At 47.5% G+C, this 23,388-nt stretch overlaps 3 protein-coding genes across 3 annotated transcripts; 2 read left to right on the top strand and 1 right to left on the bottom strand.

Annotated features, from left to right (window-relative positions):
• Positions 1-186: 186 nt before the first annotated feature.
• LRP88_09373 (agmatine deiminase family protein) lies at positions 187-4,290 on the top strand (the record flags this gene model as incomplete). The annotated part of the gene is made up of 5 exons (XM_083245859.1): positions 187-623; positions 1,534-2,120; positions 2,766-2,923; positions 2,982-3,064; positions 3,123-4,290. The coding sequence occupies 5 exons, from the start codon at positions 187-189 to the stop codon at positions 4,288-4,290; spliced, it is 2,433 nt and encodes an 810-aa protein (XP_083096972.1).
• Positions 4,291-4,451: 161 nt separating this feature from the next.
• On the bottom strand, positions 4,452-13,386 carry LRP88_09372 (uncharacterized protein; the record flags this gene model as incomplete). Its single annotated transcript, XM_083245858.1, has 8 exons — positions 4,452-7,365; positions 7,663-8,108; positions 8,167-8,780; positions 8,830-8,944; positions 8,992-9,033; positions 9,091-9,127; positions 10,156-12,921; positions 12,977-13,386. The coding sequence occupies 8 exons, from the start codon at positions 13,384-13,386 to the stop codon at positions 4,452-4,454; spliced, it is 7,344 nt and encodes a 2,447-aa protein (XP_083096971.1).
• Positions 13,387-14,371: 985 nt separating this feature from the next.
• Positions 14,372-16,471, top strand: LRP88_09371 (uncharacterized protein; the record flags this gene model as incomplete). Its single annotated transcript, XM_083245857.1, has 2 exons — positions 14,372-16,315; positions 16,463-16,471. The coding sequence occupies 2 exons, from the start codon at positions 14,372-14,374 to the stop codon at positions 16,469-16,471; spliced, it is 1,953 nt and encodes a 650-aa protein (XP_083096970.1).
• Between the last annotated feature and the right edge of the window lie 6,917 nt (positions 16,472-23,388).

Below are 23,388 nucleotides of genomic sequence, written 5' to 3'. Positions count from 1 at the left end.
CATGCTGGCACTCACAGGCTGGTAGCAATATCCAAGAATCTGCACCTCGTTCGGCCATCTTTGAGCAAGCATGAGCTCCGTCAACTTTGCGGCGTTGCAGATGGCGGAAATCACAGTCTATTGTGCCGGGCGGCGGGTTGGGGTGTGGTCAAAGCGATCGAGAACCTTCTTGCACTCGGAGTCGACATGATCGAGCATGAATGCAACGACCACGGCACGCCATTGACTGCTGCAATCTCTAGCCGTCAAGTCAAGGCAGTCAAGTGTCTTGTCCGCAATGGCTCAACAGTGCCCTACGACCTTTGCCAGCCAAGCGATTTTGAGGTCAGCGCGGGCAACCTAGACTTTGTTATCCGGGAATGGTTATTCGTGGGTCGACATGTAGAGCAGAGGAGGATCTCAGACGTGATGGCAGAAGCTCCGGGCAAGATTGAGAGTTGGGCTGGCGTGCGTCCTGCGAGAGTGGCCCTAAAGTGGGAGTGGAGGAGACGCCGGGGAGAGGTCATCTGGGAGTATGCGTGCAGACGACAAAAGATTCTCAAGGATGTGAGAGGCAAAGTTGTCAAGTGCCTTGAGGAGAATACCGAAGGCGAGGATGTCAGTAGTGATGCCAGTGATGAGAAGTTCTCTGGCAGGCACTATTGTCTGGGACGGGGGCGAATAAGGGGGGCTATATTGATTTATTGATCTATTGAGGCCTCTCTTTCATATTTAATGTTGCAATTACTTCTTCAATCACTGGTGTGTCAAGAAATAGAGTGGTCTGTTCCTGCCAACAAGGTCGAGGAACCGTGTTCCTAGGGTCAGGCTAATGCGGTACAAGACAGGTGAAATCTTTTTCATATTACATCTCCAGAATATCTACCTGAGGGAATATGAATCCGATCGGATTCAATTCAAGTAGGGCATGGCCCACTCAGCCGCACTTCATGCAACCGAGCGATCATCTTGTCTTGAACGGTTCTAGCGTTTCGTTGTTCCAGGACGCGCGTTGATGTCACTTCGCTGGGATGCACCTTATTTGGTTAGCTCTTTAGCCAGATGTGTTGTTCAGCTCGTCCAAAAAAGCCCCGCATGACGACATTCAGCGCAACCTCATGTCCGAATTACAATCTGCAGCTCGCCCTAGAACCAAGTTGCTAATGCTGAATGTGCAGTGCTTTGAGTCTAAAATGATTTCATAGCGTTGATCTCTCTGTTTCTGTTATGTCCTGCCCATGTTTATCTTCCACTGTACTTAAGAGCAGTTTGGTATATATCCATCTCTGAACTATCCTGCCATCAAACACAGCTTTCTTCACCTTCAAACATCAATTTCAATAATCCCCAACATATTTCATCTACCATGGTTATGACATATCAACAACCACAAAACCACGCTCCGCCCCCAAGACCTTCTCAAGGACATGCTATGTATGGCCCTCCTCAGGGTCAAGCCATGTATCACCCGTCACAATGCCAAGTGCAGGACCAAATTCATGGCCAAATGCATGGTGCTGCTCGATTCAAAATCACAAAGCATTCTTTCCATAGCCGTTATGAGTGCAAGCCCGACACCGCACCCGACAGTCCCTCCGCCTACAGTCTCGAAATCTCAAAGAATCCCAAGAAGCATCCAGACTTGGCCCTAACAGCGGGAGGAGCCCCGATCGCAGCTTGCTACTTTCCGGAGGCGAGCTGCTACTACAACAGCGACAGCAAGAGGTTCCGCATCGGTCTCGGCGATCCTGCCAACGTTCAATGGACTGAGATGTCGTATCGCGGCAAGGATAAGCACGGCTGGACTTTTTCGTTGAACCTCCCGAACATGGGACAGCCGATCCCAATGACGTGGTTGAAAGACAACAGCGTGGCTGTGAATGGAATGTCAGCTTCACGATTGAGCAACAACAACTTCAAACTCCAGGACCCCAATGGTCAGATTATGGCAGTCTTTACAAGCCACACCATGAGTCTGCGACCCAGCTCGGTGGGCACACTGCAGATCAACATGGACCTGGGCCCGATGTTTGAGTATGCCGTCATCACGACGTTACTATCCATTTACGACTTTCAGAAACGCGAGGAAGAAAAGAGATCCAGTTCCAGCAGCGCTGGTGGTGCTGCCGCCGCCGCCAGTGGTTAAGGACAGACATCCGGAGGAATATGCTGTCACTCATGTTAGAATGAGAGAAGTCAGAATCATGGAGGTGCTAAATATCGAACATTGCACTCATGAATCGAAGAAAAGTTGACCAATAAATAGCGAACCTTGTGTCTCTGTGTTGTTTGACGTCCATGGACCATTCAACCGCCCTGCTACCCCCTTGCTACAATAATCGATTGGTGTATCTATTCTCAACATGCCAATTTGTCTTCCAGGATGAATCAGCTGCGTGCCCTGAGATGAGATGAGTCTGTCTTGCGTCGTTCACATCCGGTTACCGTATCGAGTCAATAGACTACATGAGCGCCCTTGTTACGAGATGGCGAATCAAAAGCGCTAAAGTCAAGGCTTGCAAGGGTAGGTGTAGTGGCCCCACCGACTTGAGTCAATGTGCTGAGTCGATGCGGTACAATTGCCTCTTTCAGAATCGACATTGATGATAACAAAAACATTGCGGCACATTTACCAGTTATGGCCGTAGCGCAAGTTGTTAGAAACGGCTGATCAAGTTCCAATAGCAGCCATTATCCCTACGAACACAGAGAAGAGTGGGAGTCAACCAATGAACAGTAAAATCGGAGTGGCGGCTCGTACCAGAACTGACGTTAGACATGGTAAGCCCGCGCGGACTCTGGTGTCACCAAAGGATCCCGGAGGCTTTTGACCAGCCCCAACGATGAGATCCGTTCCGCTCATCTCATGATTCTCGTGGTTGGGTTGGACAAACTGTATGATTACAAGGCACTGACCAACCCTAGTACTGCATCTGACAAGATAGTAAGATAACGAAGCACATATGCAATATAAACTCTAAAATGTCTAACTTCGAAATCAGATTCCGAAGCCATGTTTCATTCCCCTCCTCTTGGCGAGAATTACATCCCGAAGAGAAGCAACCGCCTCTAACGAACTTGAACTGTTTAACATTTAAAGTGGTTCAAGGTCTTTTGCTCTGGAAACACTTTTCTTTAAAGAGTCACCGCATCAAAAGAATCAAATCATTGTTTTCAGCCATGCTCAAAAACCTTGTTTATAAGCGCGGCGGTATTGCATCATGCACGCCGCTCAGAACAAAGGCTCATGCTGAGGCTCGGTTGTCTTCAACGATCTCCAACGCCCAACCCCCCAAGACAAAGTTCTACATGCCGCCAGAATGGGCCAAACACTCTCAAACCATTACCGTGTGGCCTGATTTTGCCTCCATCCCAGACGAGGCCATTCTGCGCGACGCTCGTTCAGAAATCTCTGCCATTTCAAATGCCATTGCGCGCTTCGAACCCGTTACCATGTACACCAAGCCCCAAAACGTGGACAAAGCCAGAGACACAGTATCTGAAAATGTCACCGTCCGTCCACTGGATGCGAGCCAGCTCTGGGTTCGCGACACGGGACCCATCATCGTCAAGAACCTCTCTGATGATTCCCGAGCGGGCCTCAGTCTAAGCTTCAACTACTGGGGTGACAAGCTTGAGAGTCAAGGAGATGAAGAAGTTGCATCTGGTATCTTGAACGACATGGGCGTTGATGTTTTCACTGCTGGCTTCCGTGCTGAAGGAGGAGGGTTCGAAGTTGACGGCCAAGGAACACTTCTCGCCACCGAAAGTGCCATTATCAACCCTAATCGAAATCCTGGTCTGTCAAAGAGTGACATTGAGGCGCAGTTCAAGGAGTATCTTGGCATCGACAAGACAATCTGGCTTCGTGGAATCAAGGGCTACGAGATGACCGACTACCACATTGACGCGTTGGCCAGATTCATCTCGCCTGGCAAGGTGTTATTAGGCCGCATGCCAGATACTGCTGACAAGATCCTCGTGGAAGCGTACCAGGAAGCAAGGGAAACGCTGGAAAGCGCAACAGACGCCTCTGGAAATCGGATCGAAATCATCGAGGTTGCCGAACCTCATCCTAAAGACCTGCGTGGCGAGCACTTTTTCGAAACTGTTGCTTCTTATGCCAATTATCTTTTGGTAAATGGCGGCATCATCATTCCTCGCTTTGGTGTTGGACAGGCAGATGACGATGCGCTGGAGCTTTTCAAGAAATGGTTCCCGGACCGCGAAGTTGTTCAGGTTGATATCAACACGGTTCCAAAGCTGGGCGGGGGTATTCACTGCTCAACACAGCAGGTCCCGTTGATATAAGTACTAGGAAATTTGTAATAATCAGATAATACGTCTCATCTCAGCTCAACCTCAAATGTCACCCAGAGATCTAATACATATATTCTCTAGTAACTGCATTACACGGCCTCACCTTTACATCAACCCCGCTGCTTCAAGTATTTCTTTCATCTCTAGGCGTATCAAACTATAGTAATCACTTGATCTGTCTTGGACCACTCAATACAAGCCCATGCACCCGTAGGCGGTCCCTCACCCTTTCTAGGTGCCCTCAAGTCATCTAGTCTCTGCCGGTCATCACCATGCTCCATAGATATCCCAACCCTCCTAAACACATGGAAATCACCAGCTTGATCAACAGGCTGCACCAGCAGACGAATCACGCTCGGCGGCCGCCCTCCTACATCGGACCACATCGACCGGCCATGCCATTCGTACAAAGGGCCTTTTTCAAATGCAACCAGATCGAAGGCGTAGCAGTGCTCGGTCACGTCAGCCTGACGGTCAAGAGCATCAATGGCAGCAAACGGGCTCTTTGCGTCTTCGTCAGAGGATGGTGTAATCTTTTTCCAGTGTAAGGTACCTCTGAGAGTCACCGATCCCGAGACATGGCTCTGTGCTAGGTTTGCTTCAACGTCAACTGATACGACGGTTGCCATTGGGACTGGCTCATGGAACGCTTCACGATTGAGGTAGTTAAAGTCCACCTGCCCCCCAACAGAAGCCCAAGACCATGAAGGTGCTCTGGATTCTTGTTTGCCTTTTTCTTGCGACTTCCAGCAGAGGCTCTCGAGCAGTTTAGCGCCCTTCCAAATTCCACCTATAAACTCGCCCTCCACCGTCTTCTCTAAAGATTTGGCAAGGGCGAGGACTGCAGGAATGCGATCTGAAGACTTGGATAGACTCCTGGAGGTAAACTCTTTGAGGAGGGCCTGCCAGACGGAATAGGGGCTATCTTGTAGGTCGTCATCCGTCGCTGGAGAAGGCATTCCTTTGATGGTGCATTTCAGATGAGCTCTTTGGTTCACATCAAAGGCTGCGAATTCGCCTGCAAACCTTGACATGATGGAGGTGCTTGGGTCTGCGTCGACGCTCATGGCGCAGAGACATTCCCAGTAGAGGTAGCCGGGGCCAAAGTACAGCACCCTCGTGCTCAGGAGCTGTTCTTGTAGAGTCCATCCACGTGCGCTGATGGGTCCATTGACAGTGACTCTACCCGGAAGCGAGAACCCTCCCGGAGCAGACTCGGTCGACAACGTCCAGAAAGGAAACACAGCATGCTGGTGGACGACTCCTTGTTTCCACTCCGGCCGCTGAGATTTCGGAATCCAATAGTCCAGGGGCACAGGCTGAGCAACTCTCAGCATTCGAGGCTGAAATAGGTTATCGTGGCAGTCTTTTGCTACCAGGCTGGAGATTGTCAAGTCGGCATTGGAGTAGACGTCGCTCATTTTGGACGCCTCTCTATCCCAATCTTGGTCGTCATCTTGGATGATGCACAGGGCATCGATCCATAGATACCGGTACCCAAGGGATCTAGCCATTTGAATAGCTTCTTGTATAAATGTCGGGAGAGTGTCCATTGGGATTCCGTCCAGGTACTGCGAGAAATTTGCTTTTGTGGTGATTGTGTTGGTAGTGCCCAGGTCGCCCCAGCAGTACGAAAGTGCGCAGTATGGACCATCCATGGCTTTTCCTTCTATCAGATAAGGATCACAGCCCTCCTCTGTCAAGTTCAGCACCCGTACCGGCAGAGTCTTGTTTGAATCTCCTCGCTGGTAGGATTTCTGGCAAAGAGCATGCCCTGGCGCGTCCCTGCATTGGTGAAGCCATTCTCGCGCGGCATTCATGGCTTGCGGAGAACCTGTAGTGGTATCCTCCCCTGGAGTCTTATGGTAGTCAAACACGAGTCTCTCAGAAACCGAATCACCTCCCAAGTTTCCCTCGAGTTCCATCTTTGAATCCCGAACAACAAGGACGGTCTCACCCAACTGATCACAGAATGTAAAGTTGATATGTGATGCATCCGACGCTCCTTCAGACAAGTCCAACTTGTTCATTTCGTCCGACAAGTCTTCCGGGTTTTCCTTTTCTGCATTGTCCAACAGATCTGCAGCCAGGCCGCAGAGCCGACAGGTCTTGGCACACTCGTTGAGCTCATCTCGGCTGTCATGAATCTGGAATGAAATGGTTGATTCTTCTTCCTTACCACGGAAGCGTACACCTAGGACGCGGGACTGGAAAGACGAGCACTGCTCACACAAGGTTTCTCGCTTTGTCGGCCTTGTAATGCCAGCAGCTTCGTATAGAGCTTGATAAACACTGTCGACGAAGCTCATATCGCCTGTTTGGTGAATATCCTTCATCGACAACATCACGTGGCTGTATACCTCATACAGCTCCCGTGAAGGGAGGAACTGCCTGCTTGTGGCAACAGCAAGAAGTTCTCTGGCTGCTGCAGGTGTGACCTCTCCTCCATCTCTCGACTTGTTGGAGAGTAAAGGAGATGGCTTCAGCTGTGGATCGCGAAGTAAGAGGATATCCAGAGCCACCTGATCCTGTGCAAGAATAGCCAGATCCACGATTGACCATTCAAAATGCGAAGCAGCAGATAAATCAGCGCCACCTTCAACGATTAGACGAAAAATGTCGATATTCCCCGAGGCTAGTGCCGTATGCAGCGGAACCTTGTCTTCCGCCTCATCCTTGTCGAGATCTACACCATGCTCGACGAGAAACTTGACAGCTCCCTCGTTCTGACGCTCTATAGATTCTTGGAGAGCCGTTAATCCGTATGAGTTGAACAAGTTGACATCAGCCCCGTGCTGAACGAGAAGCCGGGCAGATTCAAAGTCGAAGCAGCGCAGAGAACGGTGAAGAGGCGTGTTCCAGCACTTCCATTCCATCCTATCGTTGGATGCCGACTCATCATCACGCACTTCGAAGATCTCGAGCACATCTTCTTCTGACCAGACTGTGTTGGGATCGAAGCCTTTGGACAAGGCGTCTTTCAGGGCGGAAAGCTCAGTCTCATCTGGAATCTCGGGCAAGTACTCTCCCGACTTTAGTTTTGGTGGATACTCGAAGGATTTGTTGCTGACGCCAAGGTTAGATTATCACCATGTCGTCAGATCGGATGTTGTTTGCTAATCACCTTGTCGCTACAGGCTGAGCCTCTTCCGAGGGACCATTATCGCCAGCCATGTTGGATCCTGGCTGTGAAGGTGGAAGGAAGAAGGAATACCGTAAGAATAAGCCCTAGTCTATCATCAGGGGTAGTGCTATTTATCTATAATACTCGCTTACAATGCACATCTATCTACTATGGGGTGAACACGTCACCATGCATGAAATAACGCAAAAACCGCCAAGCCTATTACTCCGCCTGTAAACATGTCCCTGCTCCGTGAAGCGCCAGAGTCATCATCTTGCTCTGGCTTGCTTGTCGACGCCTCCTTTTCTGCTTCTTTTCCATCTCCTTCTTTGAATATCTGCGCTGTCGAAGAGGACGATGCCTCTTCAGTTGTCGTGGATGAAGAGTCGGAGGACTCTGTTTTGGAAGTTTTGGTCTCGGTTTCTGTACTTTTAGGGGGCTTGGTTGATGTCGTCTTGATCATGGTTGTCTTTGTTGAGGTCGAAGTCGTGGTGACTGAAGGGGCGTTCTTGATGAAAGGATCAAGGATACACTGCTTCATCAACTTGTTGTCCTCGTATCCATCGCCAGACTTAATTGGTGTCAGAGTCAGGACGTAGTCGTATTTGAAACTGCCAGCTCCCCAGCCAACGAAGCCGATGTAGACGTCAGAGTTCTTTGCGATGAACTCGTTCTGGGCGTAGAACTTTTCCATACACTATACCAGTTAGCTTGGGATAACAGATTCAGATAAAGGTGCTTACCGAAGGATCCATGGACGCTCCAGACTCTGAAATGATGGCCACGCGCTTGTTCTCCCTCAACCAATCCGCCATGGCCTTGAAGGCCTCAACGTTATCGGTCGTGCACTCCTCAAACGATCCAGAATTGTTGATATCCAGATACTTGTGAAGATCCAGAATCAACCCATCCTTGCTGCCATCGGGATTCTTGATAGCAGCCAAAGCATCCGCGCTCCCTGTCGTAATAAACGTCTCGACATTCGTAAAGTTTGTTCCAGGCAGCAGAATGATCTGTGACTTTGCCCCAGCCTTTCGGATACTCGTAACAGCCGCCTGACAACTCTTTGCCCAGAGATTAACATCCAGATCGTGAGGTTCGTTCATCAGCCCGAACATGACCTTTTCCTCCTTGGCGTACTTTTCGGCCAGTTGACTCCAGAGATCGGCAAAGGCTTCGTCTGAGGGACCGCCCTGGCCGATAATTCCACCATCGTAGCGTGCAAAGTTGTGCACGTCAATCATGCAGTAGGCGCCAGTGTCGAGACATATTTGCATGAGTTGATTGTATTGTCCGAATTTTTCTTCGTCTAGCTTGCCGCCTACTTGTTCGTTGAGGAGGAATTGCCATGTTGTTGCTGAGGCATGTTAATAACAGGAGTGAGTCAACAGTTTGAGATAACTTACGAAGACGGAAAGTGTTGAGGCCACTGTCTTTAACAAAATGTTTCATCTGTCCTTCGCCATCTCCATGTGTATGAGAGGCGAGAGGGAACTGTGCTGTGTCAAGAGGACAGCTGCCCTACTGCACGTCAGTCGCAAGCTCATGCAGCTAAGAAAAGCACCTACATCGATATCACAGCCAAAGTCAATACCGGGGATAGCAACACCCTGTCAAGTGGTTAGCGAAAGACTCAAAATCAAGGCAGCTCTGCACATACGATATACTTTACTTTGGCCCACGCGCCAGAGAGCAGAGCCAGGCCTGCCAACACGTGAGATGTTGCGCGCATTATTGTAAGATCCGGCCGAGCCGGTGCTGATTAGGGGGAATTAAACGAGATGAGCGAGTGGTTTAAGCTGTACACTTAGAAGCACAGCAAAGATATGCTACGTTTAAGAAAACGATAGACAGGAATATTCAAGAGACAGAAAACGAATGATCAAAGAACAACCGTCAGCGGAGGGGTCGGGGAATTATTGTCAATCTGACCGTGTCGGCCGCTGAGGAGGGGGGACCCCTATTCAAGCCATCCGCCGGTTCGCGTCTGACAGGACCCAGGAACAGGGGTTAGCGGCTGCTTTTTGAAGATCTCGCTCGTGTTCCATTGGGCGCGTGGCTACGGGTTCGTATTCCCAAATAAGTACCGCCCACTCGAGTGTCAGCGCCAAGAAGCCGTTCCCACCGAGCAACCGGCCATAAGAAGTGTCTTGCATGATGAGACATGTCGAAAACGGTCACAGGGATCACGGATCCGTTGCTGCCCGTTCCTTGAGAGGAAGGACCTTGACGTGATCCAGTAAAGTCCCCGGTAACCCCGGCGATGAGACTCGCCCGGTGGAGTCGGTGTCACCATCACTCAGGGCTTATGATTTGTGAATTCTAGAACCCGCTAGGGCTGACCCCGTGGCTTGAACTCAGGGTCCGGATTTGGCGTCATCTGGCTACACGAGGGGCACATGGCTGTATCCCTGCCAACGAACGACCCTTACATCATAGGTGGGTTGGTTATTAGGCCGAGGTTTCACGATTATACGATGAGGGTCTTGGTTTGTAAAGATTATACGAAAACACGACGTTTCTTTTTAATGTCTAGGTCAGCTGGTTCAATTGAGAGGCAAGACATTGATGGTGAGCACCCGATCACCGACCTCCACTGGGCAGAGTGAACAAAGGTGCCATCGAGGCAATCATCATTACCTTATGTTCACGTCGCAACAGGTTGATCGCCATTTCCCATTTCCTCGCTTAAATGATCTGCCACCCGCACATTCACAGGCGCAGTCGCGTACCTCGATAATATCTCGATAATCATCGACATCGTGCACGGCATCTCATCAATCTCATCAGGTGAATCAATCCCCTCCTCTATGCAAATCTCATCCGGTCCTTGTTTGAGGTATTCGGCAGCAAGATCAGACGGTGTCCTCCCTTGGGCACCCGTGAAGCAACGGTCAGCGCCAAAGTCGAGCAGCACAACCAAGTTCCTTAGGTCCAAACTCCAAGGGGTTTTGTCAGGGTGTCCAGCAGCAGCGACTAATGAATGAAGAGGCGTGCGGCCCTCATTATCCCGAGCGTTGATGTCAAGATGTGACTCATTCAACACCAGACGCAAGCGTTTATGAGTTGCCGACAGCCAAAAGTTGCGATGAAGGACTGTCTCTCCTTCTTGATTACGTTTATCAAAGTCTAATCCTGCAGCGATGCATTCCTCGATCATGATGAACGCTGGAGAATATGATCGGTGGAAGAGGGTATTGCCGTCCTCGTCTGTCGCGTTGATGTCGACACCCAGGTTCGAAGAAAGAGACTCGAGAGCCTCGCTGGTCATAAACTTCTCTCGCAGATAGAAAACAGATTCGAGGATCTTGATGCGTGGCGTTGTCTTGGCCCCGAGATGCTTCACGAGAAAGCTGGCCAGGGTTAAATGCTGGCATCGAACGGCCACCACCAACGGCGTGAAACCATCCTCATCCTTGGTCTCGATGTCGTAGTGCCACTTTTCTACCAATTCTCGACAAATTTCTTGATGGCCTCCTCTAGCGGCTGTATGTAGAAGAGTTTCCCCATGATCCCGATGACGAGGAGAAACCGAAGACTTGGCATCAGCCTCGATAATCTCTCGGCTGGTTCTTGACGCTGTCAGGAGAAGAAAGACGGAGTACGGTCCGAGAAACGCAGCACCATCGAGAGCCGTCTTGCCACGGGCATTCTTAATGGAGACGTCTGCTCCGTATTTCAGTAGTAAGTGAACCATTTTATCTTGTCCTTGCTTCACCATCAGGTGGAGCGGTGTTTCTTGGTCGAAGCCACACGCTCGATTCACCTCTCTTGCTCGAAGCAACCCAAGCACTGTATTTCTCTTCAGGAGAGCATACTCCAGAAGGTGGTAAAGGCCAGTAATGCAAGCCATGTGAAGTAGAGGGACATGTGTAGGTGGCTCATGGGGAGGATACTCTAAGTGATACCAAGTCCACCACCTATCCCTCGCCTCTGAAGCTCTGCGAAAGAAGTCCTTGTGCTCATCCAGGATAGGCACAAAGTCGGTACCCATCTCTCGCATATGGTAGTTCCAGTTGAAAATCGCGTATGGCAAAAGAGGCAAGTCCTGGGCGGCATCAAACAGTGGGCTGAACGGGCGATCCATCGCGAGGAAAGATACCAAGCGATTGGTGATGTCGGCGTGTGTCTTCTTCGAGTCCACAGGTCCATTCATAGCTGCGAGTCCAGAGGAATGGTTTCTAAGAAAGTCCTTGGCGCTCTGATGCACAAAGCTAACGTATAGACAAGCGCCTGATTCTTCCGAGTTCAGTTCTGTCATCTTGGTGGTTACCGGGATAAGAGGCGGAAGCCGATTGACTCGGTAATCCATACCGTTCGTAGGTCTTCCAGTCGACACCTGGAGTAGATGCCCACAAGATTGAATGTAATCCAGACAGACTTGTTCCTTGGTTAGATACAGAGTTGGTTCTATCTGTACCGCATCACAGAGTTCGGCAACCGCTAATGGGCGTGATGAAAAAAGCAGCCAAGTCAACAGGGTGGCCACTGCCGTCTTGCTCTCCGGATGGATGCTTGATAGGATCCGCTCGTAAACCTCGGGAAGATTTTTGGGGAGTTGCGTAAGGGCATGCTCAATCTCTCCCACAGCCTTGTGCTCGAGATCGCGCGCCATGAAGCTGACCCATAGAAAGGTTCCTCCTGCGCGTTTCCGAAAGGCATCTTCTATGTACTGACAAAGAGGCAAGCCTTCGATTCCCTTTATCTTGGCTAGGTGGGAGATTTGATCAGAGATGTAGAGCTGGATGTCGTGTTCAAGTAGACCAAGAGTGACATGGGGGAATGCAGAGAGTGTGGCGGGCAAGCATTCGGGTTGCTCTCGGCTCGTAACGAGGAGTTTCAAGCTGTGATTCAGAGGGGATTTTTCGTCTGGCTCGAACAAGTTTTGCATCTTGAATAAGAGTGATGACAACGACGGTTCATCGCATTCGTCCAGGGCATCCAGTACACAACAGACCTCGTGATCCTTCAGAGCCTCCAGCATGTCCTCAAATATCCGCCAAAGGGTCTCGAAAGAATTTTCCTGGAACAGGTTGGCCCCTTGGATCCTCCACGTAGGCGTAATGCGAGAGATGAGTTGGTTGTGCTTCTGAATTAGTTGAATGATGAGACCACGAAGGATATTTATAGCCTTGTTTCGCGACGCGACTTTGTTGTCACAAAAGAACCAGATAACGGTAGCATCAGACTTCGATGATTGAAGGAGCTGTGTGAGAAAGATGGAGATGAACGTCTTGCCCTTGCCTGGAGGACCGGATATCCAGAGTAGACCAGATCGACCCGCGGTCCACTTCTGATACTCTTCTGTGATGGGAATCCATTCGCATGTACCCGGAGTTCGACGTCCTTTGGCTGTGATGATGCCATCTCTGTCACTCAACGGATCCGTGATGAACAGGTCTTGAAGACACTGGTCCTCGTCTGTGCCGGGACGAAAGGAGCGGCCGAGGTCTCGTATGAGAGACTCGACCCGTGAAAACTTGTCATGGCCTTGATTTCTTTGCCAATGTTAGTATTGGGGTTGCTCTAAAAGAGAACTACCTTATAACTCACATGTTGATGACAGCTATCTGGTCCCCAAGAAGCGACTTCAACCGCTCAATCTCCCTAAAAAGATCCCCAATCTCATTCTCCTTCAAAAATCCGCCTACAATTCTCCAAGATTTATGCCCAAAACCATCATTCTTCTCAAAATCAATCCCCTCAAATATCCTCAGCAGCTTATCACCCACAGCCTTGGCCTGTTTAACAGTCGGCCTCAGGTCCTCCACTTGGAGAGCAGGCGAAGCCTCGACAGCAGCGACAAGTTTCCCAAGACCCTGGATCTGCTGTCGCCAGGCGTCAATTTCCGCGGGTGCATCTCGAAATTTATCGTGGACTTGTTTTGAGAAGCGAATGATTTTTACGCTTTGCTCAACGAATTGACCACAGGCGGCTATGATGCCGATGGTCTCGGCTGCCATCTTGGCGCGCTTGGGGTGTCAAAAGTGGGAATCCCCTCGGGAAATGATGATGTGAGATGGCCTCAACATTGAGACAGACGCTGCCGGGATCACCTGATCGAGATTGACAAGATCCAATGAGAGGGCGATGAGGCTTGAGAGTAGGTCAGCCGCAGCGGAGGTCGCAGCAGGGCACAGGCTGAGAGCCTGCCCGCCTCCATGCCTGCGTGAGAAAGACACGCGTAAGGCAGGGCATTAATTCCGCTCTTAATGTCGAATCCCTACCAGCGCATGGAAACAACATATTCGGCAATCAGCCCGATGTACGTATGCTTGTCTGCACGTTCATCTTCGCCCTGATCCTCCAGCCCCCAACAATCGCCAAGGACTAACCAGGGTGGAGATTGTCTCAAGTTTTCATCAACAAAATTTCCACTCATGGATCCATTTCATCCATCGTTAAAGCTTGGTCTGCAGTGTCGAAAAAGCTGCTGTTAGAAAAGAACCAATGCTGGCGTCGATCCTGTCCCCCACGTTGCAAACCTCGGGAGCTAGCCGTGAGATCTAAGGTTGACGAGGTTAAGCTTGTCCTGTGCTTGCGTCATCCCACCTCACACACAGGCCTCCCAAGGTTAAGTTGACGTTGGACCTCCGCCTCGAAACGGGGGTTGCCAAGACGTGCCCGTCCTGCAGCACGAAAAACACGGGTCACACAGCCTGCAGCGTCTGCCTTACTGCTTGGTCCTTGTCTCGAGCAAAACGCCTCTGCGAGGGTCTCTAATTATAGCGGCTGAAACGATTGGTACCCGCTACACCACGGCTTGAGTTCACCAAAGGGAAAAGCCCCCATGTGAGGTTGCACCGCCAAGTGGACAGGGGATTCAGGCAATATCTCAGCCCTGTCTCCCCTCGGCTCTCTCAGCCCTGTTTCCCCTCTTCACTCTTGTTTTTTTTTTACTCTCTCCATGTCGATGTTCCACGTCGGGACGAAACCCTCAAGGGCACCATGTCTCACCGGCGAGACTACAACAGATTGTCTGGTGGCTCGGAGCTGAGCATCCTCCCGAGAAAGGATGACGGAGCTCCTTCGTTTGAGCAGATCAACTTGATCCACGATGCACCAGGACCCTCGGATCGATCGAACCTGAACCCGAACCCTTTCCCGACCTTTCAATATCCCCCGCCGGCCGAGCACGAACACAACCCCCGACTGCGACGGATACGAACTCCCACGTCGCCTCTCACGCTATGGCATTTATTTCTCGATGTCCTCTTTGCCGTCCCAGCGCTAGCATTTTTAATTTTCGCATTCCTGGTTTTCGCCAACGAAGGGTGCCCCATCGATCAAGAACCCGCTGTCGCGCTGCGCTCCATCGCCAACTACAGCCCTACAATCTTCCCCATCGTCTTTGCCGCTGCAGCAGTCAACTTCCTCAAGGCGCTGGCAGCATGGAAGCTAGAGCGAGGCATCTCGGTGCTCAGCCTCGAGTTTCTGCTTAGCAGCCGGACCGTGTTCAGCACCATTGCGTCGCCCATGGCCCTCAGCGCTGTTAGTGCCCTGACACCGCTTCTTTTCGCGCTATGGGCCCTTTCTCCTCTCGGTGGCCAGGCTGCGCTTCGCGTCACCGGGTCAGCGCCATCATTCGAACTGAATCCATGGAAAGGACGGTATGTCGAGTTCAGAGGAGACCTCCCATTCCAAGAAGGCCCCGGCAGTGTGCCTCATTCACTCCCGGCTGTTATCGCCACCTTTGGCGCAGCTCTGGCGAGCTCCAACGATGTCAAGACTGCCGGCCAGGATTCATTCGGACATGTCAAGATTCCCATGATTGAGAGCGTATCCAATTTTCCCGACGACGATGGCTGGATTGATGTCAGCGACGAGAGTGCTCTGTACTCGTCTCTATCAGGGCTCCCAATCGCATCCAATGAACCCTTTGGGCGTCATTCCAACTTTTCGTTCAACTTGACCACGTCGTACATGTATACCGACTGTAAGCTGAGCCACTTTCCAAGCATGAACATTTCGCTCTGGAAGCAAGCGCTGGACGTTGAGCCCAAGAATGGGCCGTCGACCGAGGCTGACGACAAGTACCACAACGGCTTGACCATGGTGATTGAGGTGCTCAAGAAGTACAATGACACTACCGGAACGCCCATGCAGCTCAATTTCACTTCATACACGTTCAACGCGACCACGAGCGCCATCTGCAACCTCACGACTTCATACGTCGAGGCTAGCGTCAAGTGCCACAAATCCGACTGCGGCGCGTTTCGCGTCCGAGAGATGAAGAACGACTACGATGCAGCGAGCACCGTTCTCAACGGTCTAGCGCCCAGCGGCGACATGGAGTTTTACGACGAGCAGTACTGGTCATACCTGGGTTACTTTATCAACTCGTCCAACATCCTTTGGGACTGGGAGCCAGACAAGGAACCCTACTCGTCGCCAATTGAGCTGTACCTCACGCATCCCGATATACCGTACGCGGTGCTACCCAACGACCGCAACTGGCGCGGCGAGGATATCTGGCCGGTCGGAGACAAGGTCTTTTCTGCGCGCTTCTCGCAGCTGCTGAATAGCTTCTGGCTCGCGCAGATCGCGCCGTTTGCGCCGATGGGGAGAGTCAACCTGACAATTGCCGACAGGCTCCAGAAGGAGCTGAAGACGCTCAAGTGGGAAGATGTCAGCGGGACGAGTACCCCAGACGAGCTCGTACTAAAGGCGCAGAAACCATGGCTCGGGACACTAATTGTCGCGTCCTTCGTCATGCTCTCTGTAGCAATCGCAGCAGCGCTATTAAACATTCGACGCAAGGGCCCCGATATTCTTGACTACGCGACGAGCATGATAAGAGATAACCCATATGTAAACGTGGAAGGCGTGGGCGAAAAGGGCAATTCGATGGAGGACGGCGCCGACAGAACGAGGCGACTCATGAGTATGAAGGTGTGTCTTGGCGATGTGTGTCCGCAGGAGAGGGAGGGATATATCGCAGTGGCGACTCCAGGGCGAGCGAGGCGTTTGGGAAATCTGGGACAGGGTAGGGTATTTAGATAGGTTATGCTTAATATCACGTATTGATGATTGTTCAAGATGAGTTGAGGGAACATCTTCGCGAGTCAGACAGATTCGGGGTGACGCGCCCAGACTGAGTCGCGTTCATTGGTCGCGATCGCACGGAGGGTAGCCTCACACACCTTTGCGACAGGTCCTCCCACGCCTCCGAGACCACCCATATGGTCTCACTGATCTGAAATGAGCTTATGTAATTTTTCCGTCAAGTTTCGTTGTCTGATGTTGTGGCTTTGAGGCCTTTTTGCAATTTCCCTCTTGCAATACCTCAGGTTCACTATCACAGTCGTTGGTGTTGGAAGCAATCTTCTGGTTCAAATTGCTATTCCACCCAACTTGTGTTGTTGAAGGGCCCAGGACGCAGAAAACGCGCCTCTATCACTGGAAAACACTTTCAAGATGCCCAACAAGTCATTATCATCACTTAAAAACGAGGTATGTCCCCTCAGAGCTGCCATTTTGTGAAGCATCACCCAAGGTCTAGGGTTGCCGACCCCTCCATCCTGAGGGCACCAACGCGGGGGCGGGGCGTGGCAGAAAAATTGCGCACGATCCCTCACCGCTTTCCTAATCAAGAGGGTCCCACTGCGAGAAAGGGTACTTAAGCCAAAAAACAAGTAACACTTTTTCACCTTCGGGCAGATGGTCTATTTATAACGATACCCTTCGAGGTGACGACGATGGCCGCGTTGATGAGGTTTCCCAAGGCTTCAAAAGCAAAACCAATGAGCCACGTGAGCCAGATCCTCTTGGTATCCCAACACCTTTGGGCTTCTTATTGTTTCTACCGTAGACGGGTTCGAATAGTGCAATAAGAACTAGGCAGAGAAAAAACGAAGCGCAGGCAGAGAAAAGGTCGGTGGCGACAAACCAGCCGACTGTGCTTCCGACAGAAGGACACTGGACAGAGTCCAAGTTGGTGGGCGAAATATTCCACTCGATTGGAATCGGTGGGAGTGTGGCATTGGAGCTTGAAGAGTTGTAGCCACCGGTATTCCGGCCGAGCCATTCCTCGTAGCCTCCAGGGCCTGTACCCGCGGCAGCAGCTTCACCTTGCTCAGATTCTTCCGAACCCTTGCGGCCCTTGGATTTGGATTTGGATTTGGAGGCCTTTGAGTGGTTTAACTTTGACTTTGACTCCCATGTTGAAAGTGGAAAAGATGAAAGTTGACTCTATATTGCTATTGCAAGAAAGCAGTGATTCTACGCCGCGATGAAGTGTCGGGGGGTAGTCTTGACCCGACCTTATTAAAGGGGATGGTTGATCACGCAGCCATGACCTGCACAAAGGGCTAAGAATTTAGGCCACGCCATGTAGAACTAGTTCTAGACCTCGTTTCTCCTGTAAATAGCGGCTGGTGGCATTGCCTATTGCACCACGAACAAAGAATTAATGGGCGCGCCCTCGAGTCGCCGCTACGTTGTCAAGCTAGCTGGATCGCACTAACTCGTAAGAGTTGATCGATGGTAGCCTAGGAACAAAGAACCTCCGAAGTAAAACGGTTCAACGAGGAAACTTGGCCCGTTGTCTTTGAGCTCCAATGCTGTTGGACGCCTCGATGCAACGGTCCAGCCCGAGTAGCAACCCACTGATAGGGGAAGAGGAGGGGGAAGGCAAGAGTAGAGGACCGAAATCCTGGAAAGGGAGTTGAAAAGGGAGATTTCGAGAGCTCAAAGAACTCAAAGGTTGATTCCTCCCTGCATAGCATACAGAGCCGATCGAAATCGGTTGTCCATCCATAAACTCTCTCGATAATTGTGCGCACAGACCATACCTTGGTGTATATCTAGTAATAGTTGGCAACACTGTGGGGTCTCATACATGTACGGGTAGCCGTACAAATAAGATCACGTCATCATCACACGGCTAGGCGTAACGTACATGATAAGCGAGTGGAACAGACAAGCGAGTGGAATACTTTCCTTAACCTTTAAAATAAAAATCGCTATAAAAATATAATAAACTATTTAATTAATTAAAACTTATCGCTATATTATTCCCTAGATATCTTAGGAATATCCTAATATATTCTTGCGTTATAATTATGTAAGGATGCGAAGTGCCTGAGGGCCTCCTTATATACTGATGTGGCAGGCAGTGCCAGCACGTTGTGCTGACACTGGCGGATCTTTTGGTCTATTGGATTAGTTTTGCACCTGCCCGATACTCTTACAAATTAGTCTTACCGCATATTAAATAATGCCTTTCCTTCAGTCGCATTAACCCTCCTTAACTACTACTTTTTAATAATTTAGCCACCACTTACGCATTAATATCTATCTAATTAATTACTTGCCTTCCTTTATCTAGAGTTATCTTACCTCTTTTTTATAGGCGGGTCCTTTTTGCCCTCCGCCGCCGGCTTAGTATCTTATTTACCTATTAAAGGTCTTAGACCTTAGACCTTAATAAGGCATTCTTATATATTATTGCCTTTATTCCTTTCAAAAAAGACTTTAGGGCTTCTAGAATTAACTTAAGGGAGCTACTTTAATGCCTTTTAATTTATTTTTTAAGGTATTTAGACTAAGACCTAGTCTTAAGGATAGTCTTTAGGGTCTTTAAGACCCAAGGGTTAGAGGGGCTAGCCTCCTCCTCAACCGGCATTAAAGTCTATAGCTACATATCAAACTTTAAGACCACACTTTCTAGGTTAAGAGGAATAAGCCTGGCTCCTTTAAAACCTCCCTTAATATTTCTTTCTATCATAGTAGCTTAATATGCGGCATAAAAGGCCAGAAAGAACTTAATCTTTGAAACGTGGGTTATAGAGCATCTAATTAAATGCTTTATTTCTTGACTGTAAGCCTTTTTAAGTAGCCTAAATGTAACGGTCCAGCTGAGTATATTAATAACTAGCTAAACGACTCTAATGAGTATCCTAAAGCTAAGGAAGAAAGGAAAAGAAAGTAAAAAAGAAGAAGTAAAAAGAGCCCCTTTTAGCTATTAAGCTTATATGGGTCTTAGTCGAGAGTGCAAGCCGAGACCCCCACGGGCTCAGCCCGTTATAATACCCCCCTCCTCTCCTCTTCCAGGGGGAGGTTTAGATCCCATCCTGCCATACTAAGCCTTATAGCGTACTAAAGCTATTATATTAACTATTTAATTAAGTAGTTCCCATGTTAGCTTTATATAGCCCGTCTATTTCACTAGGGCTTTTTATTACTTATATACCTTCTTAACTTATAAGATCTCCTTAACTTTATATTCCTCGCTATTATCTATTAATATAGTAAGTAGCTGATAATTATTAGACCGCTGGGAAGGCAATGGGTTATCTATAGCTAGCCGTAAGAGGGAAATATAGAATATATTATAGATCCCTAGGGGGGTATTAAGGCGGTAAGTATATAATCTAATAGTCTTAAGGATAATATACTTAGCTAAGAGCTAGTTAAACTTCCTAGAGGGTTAGTTTAAATATATATAACGGAGTCATAGCTATATCTTATCTCCTAGTTTAAACTAATTAAATAATTGCCGTCAGGTATTTATATTCTCCTCTTATTACTCTTACGCTAAGGCCATCACGGCCTATGCCTATTTAGTAGCTTCTTTTAGTCTTTAGATAATAGACTTAGCCTAAGTTACCAGCGACTTCCCATCTAGTCAGAGCTATTTATTAATCTCGATAGGTTCTAGGTTATAGCTATACGTAAGGAAGAATAGACTTAGTCTTATAGATATTACTAGATAATTATTAATAGCCACTGCTGCTGCAGGCAGGAGTTCGTCCTAGTTATCCTATGCATAGGTAGCGAAGATATAGATATATCTCTTAACCTCCTAATTAGCCCTCTCTATAGCTCTATCAGTCTCAGGGTGCCAGGCTGTTAATAGCCTCCGTTAGATGCGAAGTAGCTTACATAGCCTCTTTTATATTCGGCTTATAAATTAGGTCTCTCTATTTATTATAATTCCCCTAGGGATATCATAGTATTAGACGAAGCACCGTAATAAGGTCTTAGCAATAGCACTAGTTATAATCTCCTTTATAGGTTTAAGGATAATACTCTTTAAGAGATAATCTATAATAACTATAAGGTTTATAGAACTATTTAATTAAATAGGTAAGAGGTTTATAATAAAATTAATAGATATCTCTAATTAGATCTAGTCTAGGATTAGGAGTGGCTTTAAGAGGCTATAGCGTTTCTCTTTTTAGATAGTGCTCTGGCTATAAGTATTATAATTCTATATAAATTACTATACGTCTAAGTTAAGTCCTAGCTAATAGAATTATCTACTAATAAGGGACTTTAGTATATCCCGTCCTAGGTAACTAGTGAGCGCTAAATTATATATGTCTTAGATAATCCTTATACGGAGCGGCTTATAGCTTAGGACCTATATCTACTCACGCTAATAAAGCTATTCTCCCTCGTCGATTAAGCATTTAGATAGCATAATAAGGAGTCCCTACTATGAAGGCAGCCGCCTTTTGCCTTATTATATAGCCTTATAGATTAGCTAATATTAGTTATATTATTATAATCCTTAGTCCTATAGTTATTATAATTAACTATTAATAAAAGGGTTCTTAATTTATTTATCTCAGTCTACTTCTTAATCTCTGGGTTAGTTTATATTACCCTTTAAAATATAGCTTACTTTTCCCCTTATGATTAGATGCTTTTTATCTTTCTTTTCGCTTAGCTATAAGAGCTATAGGTATTAGCCTCTAATCTAATTATCCTCGTGATCCTTTAGTATATCTTACTCTTATTATAAGAGGGCATCTAAGATAATAGCCTCTTTACTAGGTCAGAATTTGTCAAATATAACGATGTGTTTAATTGTTGTTCTTCTTATATTCCTCGGCGAAGCCTCGCTAAGGGGAAGGAGCGATATCTGCGCCTTCCTAATTGAGCCTAGTGTCATCACGTAACACCCTTTAAGGCATATGGCAGGCTATCACATTTAACATACCCCCTTTGGTCTGCCCTTCAGGCTAACCTAACCCTATAATGCCTTCGATAGGCTCTCTAATACATAATTCAATTAATCCCACGGATCTTCCTTTATTAATAGCTTCTCTAGTCGCTGCTTATCGTCGGCGAGCTCTTAGCGATGATTCTCCTTAAGCAATTTCTTCTTATCTACTATATTTAATTATTTTCTAAAGATTCTAAAGGGCCCCTTAGCTAGGCTCTTTATTAATCTATTAGCTATTATCTAAGCAAATAGTATATAATTAATTAAGACCTTTCCTTTGGCGACTACTTACTAAAGCTAGTAATTATATATATCTACGTGCTAGAGCTTTGTCTATAGCTATATGAGCTCTATAGTAATAAGTTAAATAGTCTAAGTATTATCGCATTAGATTTAAATAATTAGAATGCTTTAGCGAGCGCTCGCGTAGTATATAGCAGATATATGCTTATTAGGAAGGGAGATCTAGAGCGAAGAGATAAATCAGCTCGTAAATATAGCTTCTTTTATTATACTTAAGAGGGCTAGGAGCTCTGCTTTTGTCGTTAAGGTCATTACTATTGTCTGCTTATTAGCTCTCTATGCGATTATCCCTCTAAATAGCTTTATAGCAAAGGCTTAGGAGCTCTAATGGTCTAGCGAGTTATTAGCGAAGCTTATATCTAAGGCGACTTTAAGGGTATTATCTAGTCCTCTAGGGATCGCGCCAAACTCTAAGCAAAGGTGCTTTGAGCTATCGAGGTATCTAAGTATGCGATTCGCGGCCTTATGATATAAGGGACCTAGATTCTAGTTAAATCTCGCTAGCCGGCTTAATGCAAAGGCGATATCTAGTCGAGTTATCACCGCGGCATAGAGGATCTTACTGATCTTAACCTAATAGTTATGAACTTCGTGTGTTAATATTATTCCTTTATATGGGAGAAGCTCTTCCTTTATTATTAAGGTCGGCAGCCCTTTGCTAGGCTCTTAGCTTAACCTCTTAATTCCTCGGGCTACCTTCTTATAGTAAACTACTTATAAGAGCTAGATCTTATATTAGCTGCGATCTCTTATAACTTTAATACCTAAGAACCATTAAAGGTCCTAACCGCCTTCGAGATAATATTATTACTATAGTGCTTAGATAGCTATTATCATAGCTTCGCGGAGCTCTTAGCAAAATACTAATATATAGTTATTAACATAGAAAAAGAATATAATACTTCCCTTCTACTAATAGTAGTTCTCGCCGGCGACCCTTTAGAAGCTAATTGCCTTTAATCTGATCTCTAGGTGCTATTACTAAAGTAAGGGTAACCTTCTTAGGCCATATAGTGCTTTCCTTAATTATAGGACCTCGCCGTGCTCTTAGTGACCCAGTGGCATCTATATATAGATAACTTTATTAATGCTAGCATATATAAATGCATTTATAGCATTATATTAGAGTAGCTCTAGGTTAAAGCGCGCTATAGTAGCTATAAGTATCTTAAATAATATTCCTATGAGTATTACTATATAGGTCTCTCAGGGATCCCTTACTTATTAGTCGCTATAAATAACTAATTATACCTTAAACTTAGTTAACCTTCTATGCTTATTAAGTTTATAAGTATAAACCTAATAGCATCCTAGGATTTAATGCCTTATAGTATGCGCTTAAGGAACCTTCTCTTAGGAGCTAGCCACCTTATAGCCCTATAAATAACTCTTTTTTACTTCTTTAAACTTATCCCTATAAGGGTATTATATTAGCTAATTATTAAATAAGAGAGGATAGAGGTTCCTTTAGTAAGTGCTAATTAGGCTAGCTTTTTTCTTTTTTAGTAAGCTCTTAGGGGCACTTCTAGCTACTCTCTTAGTAAGAGTGCTTAGTGCTCTTATCTAGAGTCTTATCTTATCTTAGCTTTTATTTTTACTAGCATGCCTTCGCTATTAAAGCAGCGGTATATCGCCCTTATAGGCTAATATACTCTTATTAAAGTTTCTAAGGCGCCTACCTTATATAATTACTACTAAGTAATTAGGC

The sequence above is a fragment of the Fusarium phalaenopsidis genome, assembly GCF_050370095.1.
Source record: "Fusarium phalaenopsidis strain FUZ10S chromosome Unknown contig_32304, whole genome shotgun sequence".
NCBI classification, from domain to species: Eukaryota; Fungi; Ascomycota; class Sordariomycetes; order Hypocreales; family Nectriaceae; genus Fusarium; species Fusarium phalaenopsidis.
The sequence above is the reverse complement of the archived record's forward strand: the minus strand, read 5'-3'. Positions and strand labels throughout refer to the sequence as shown.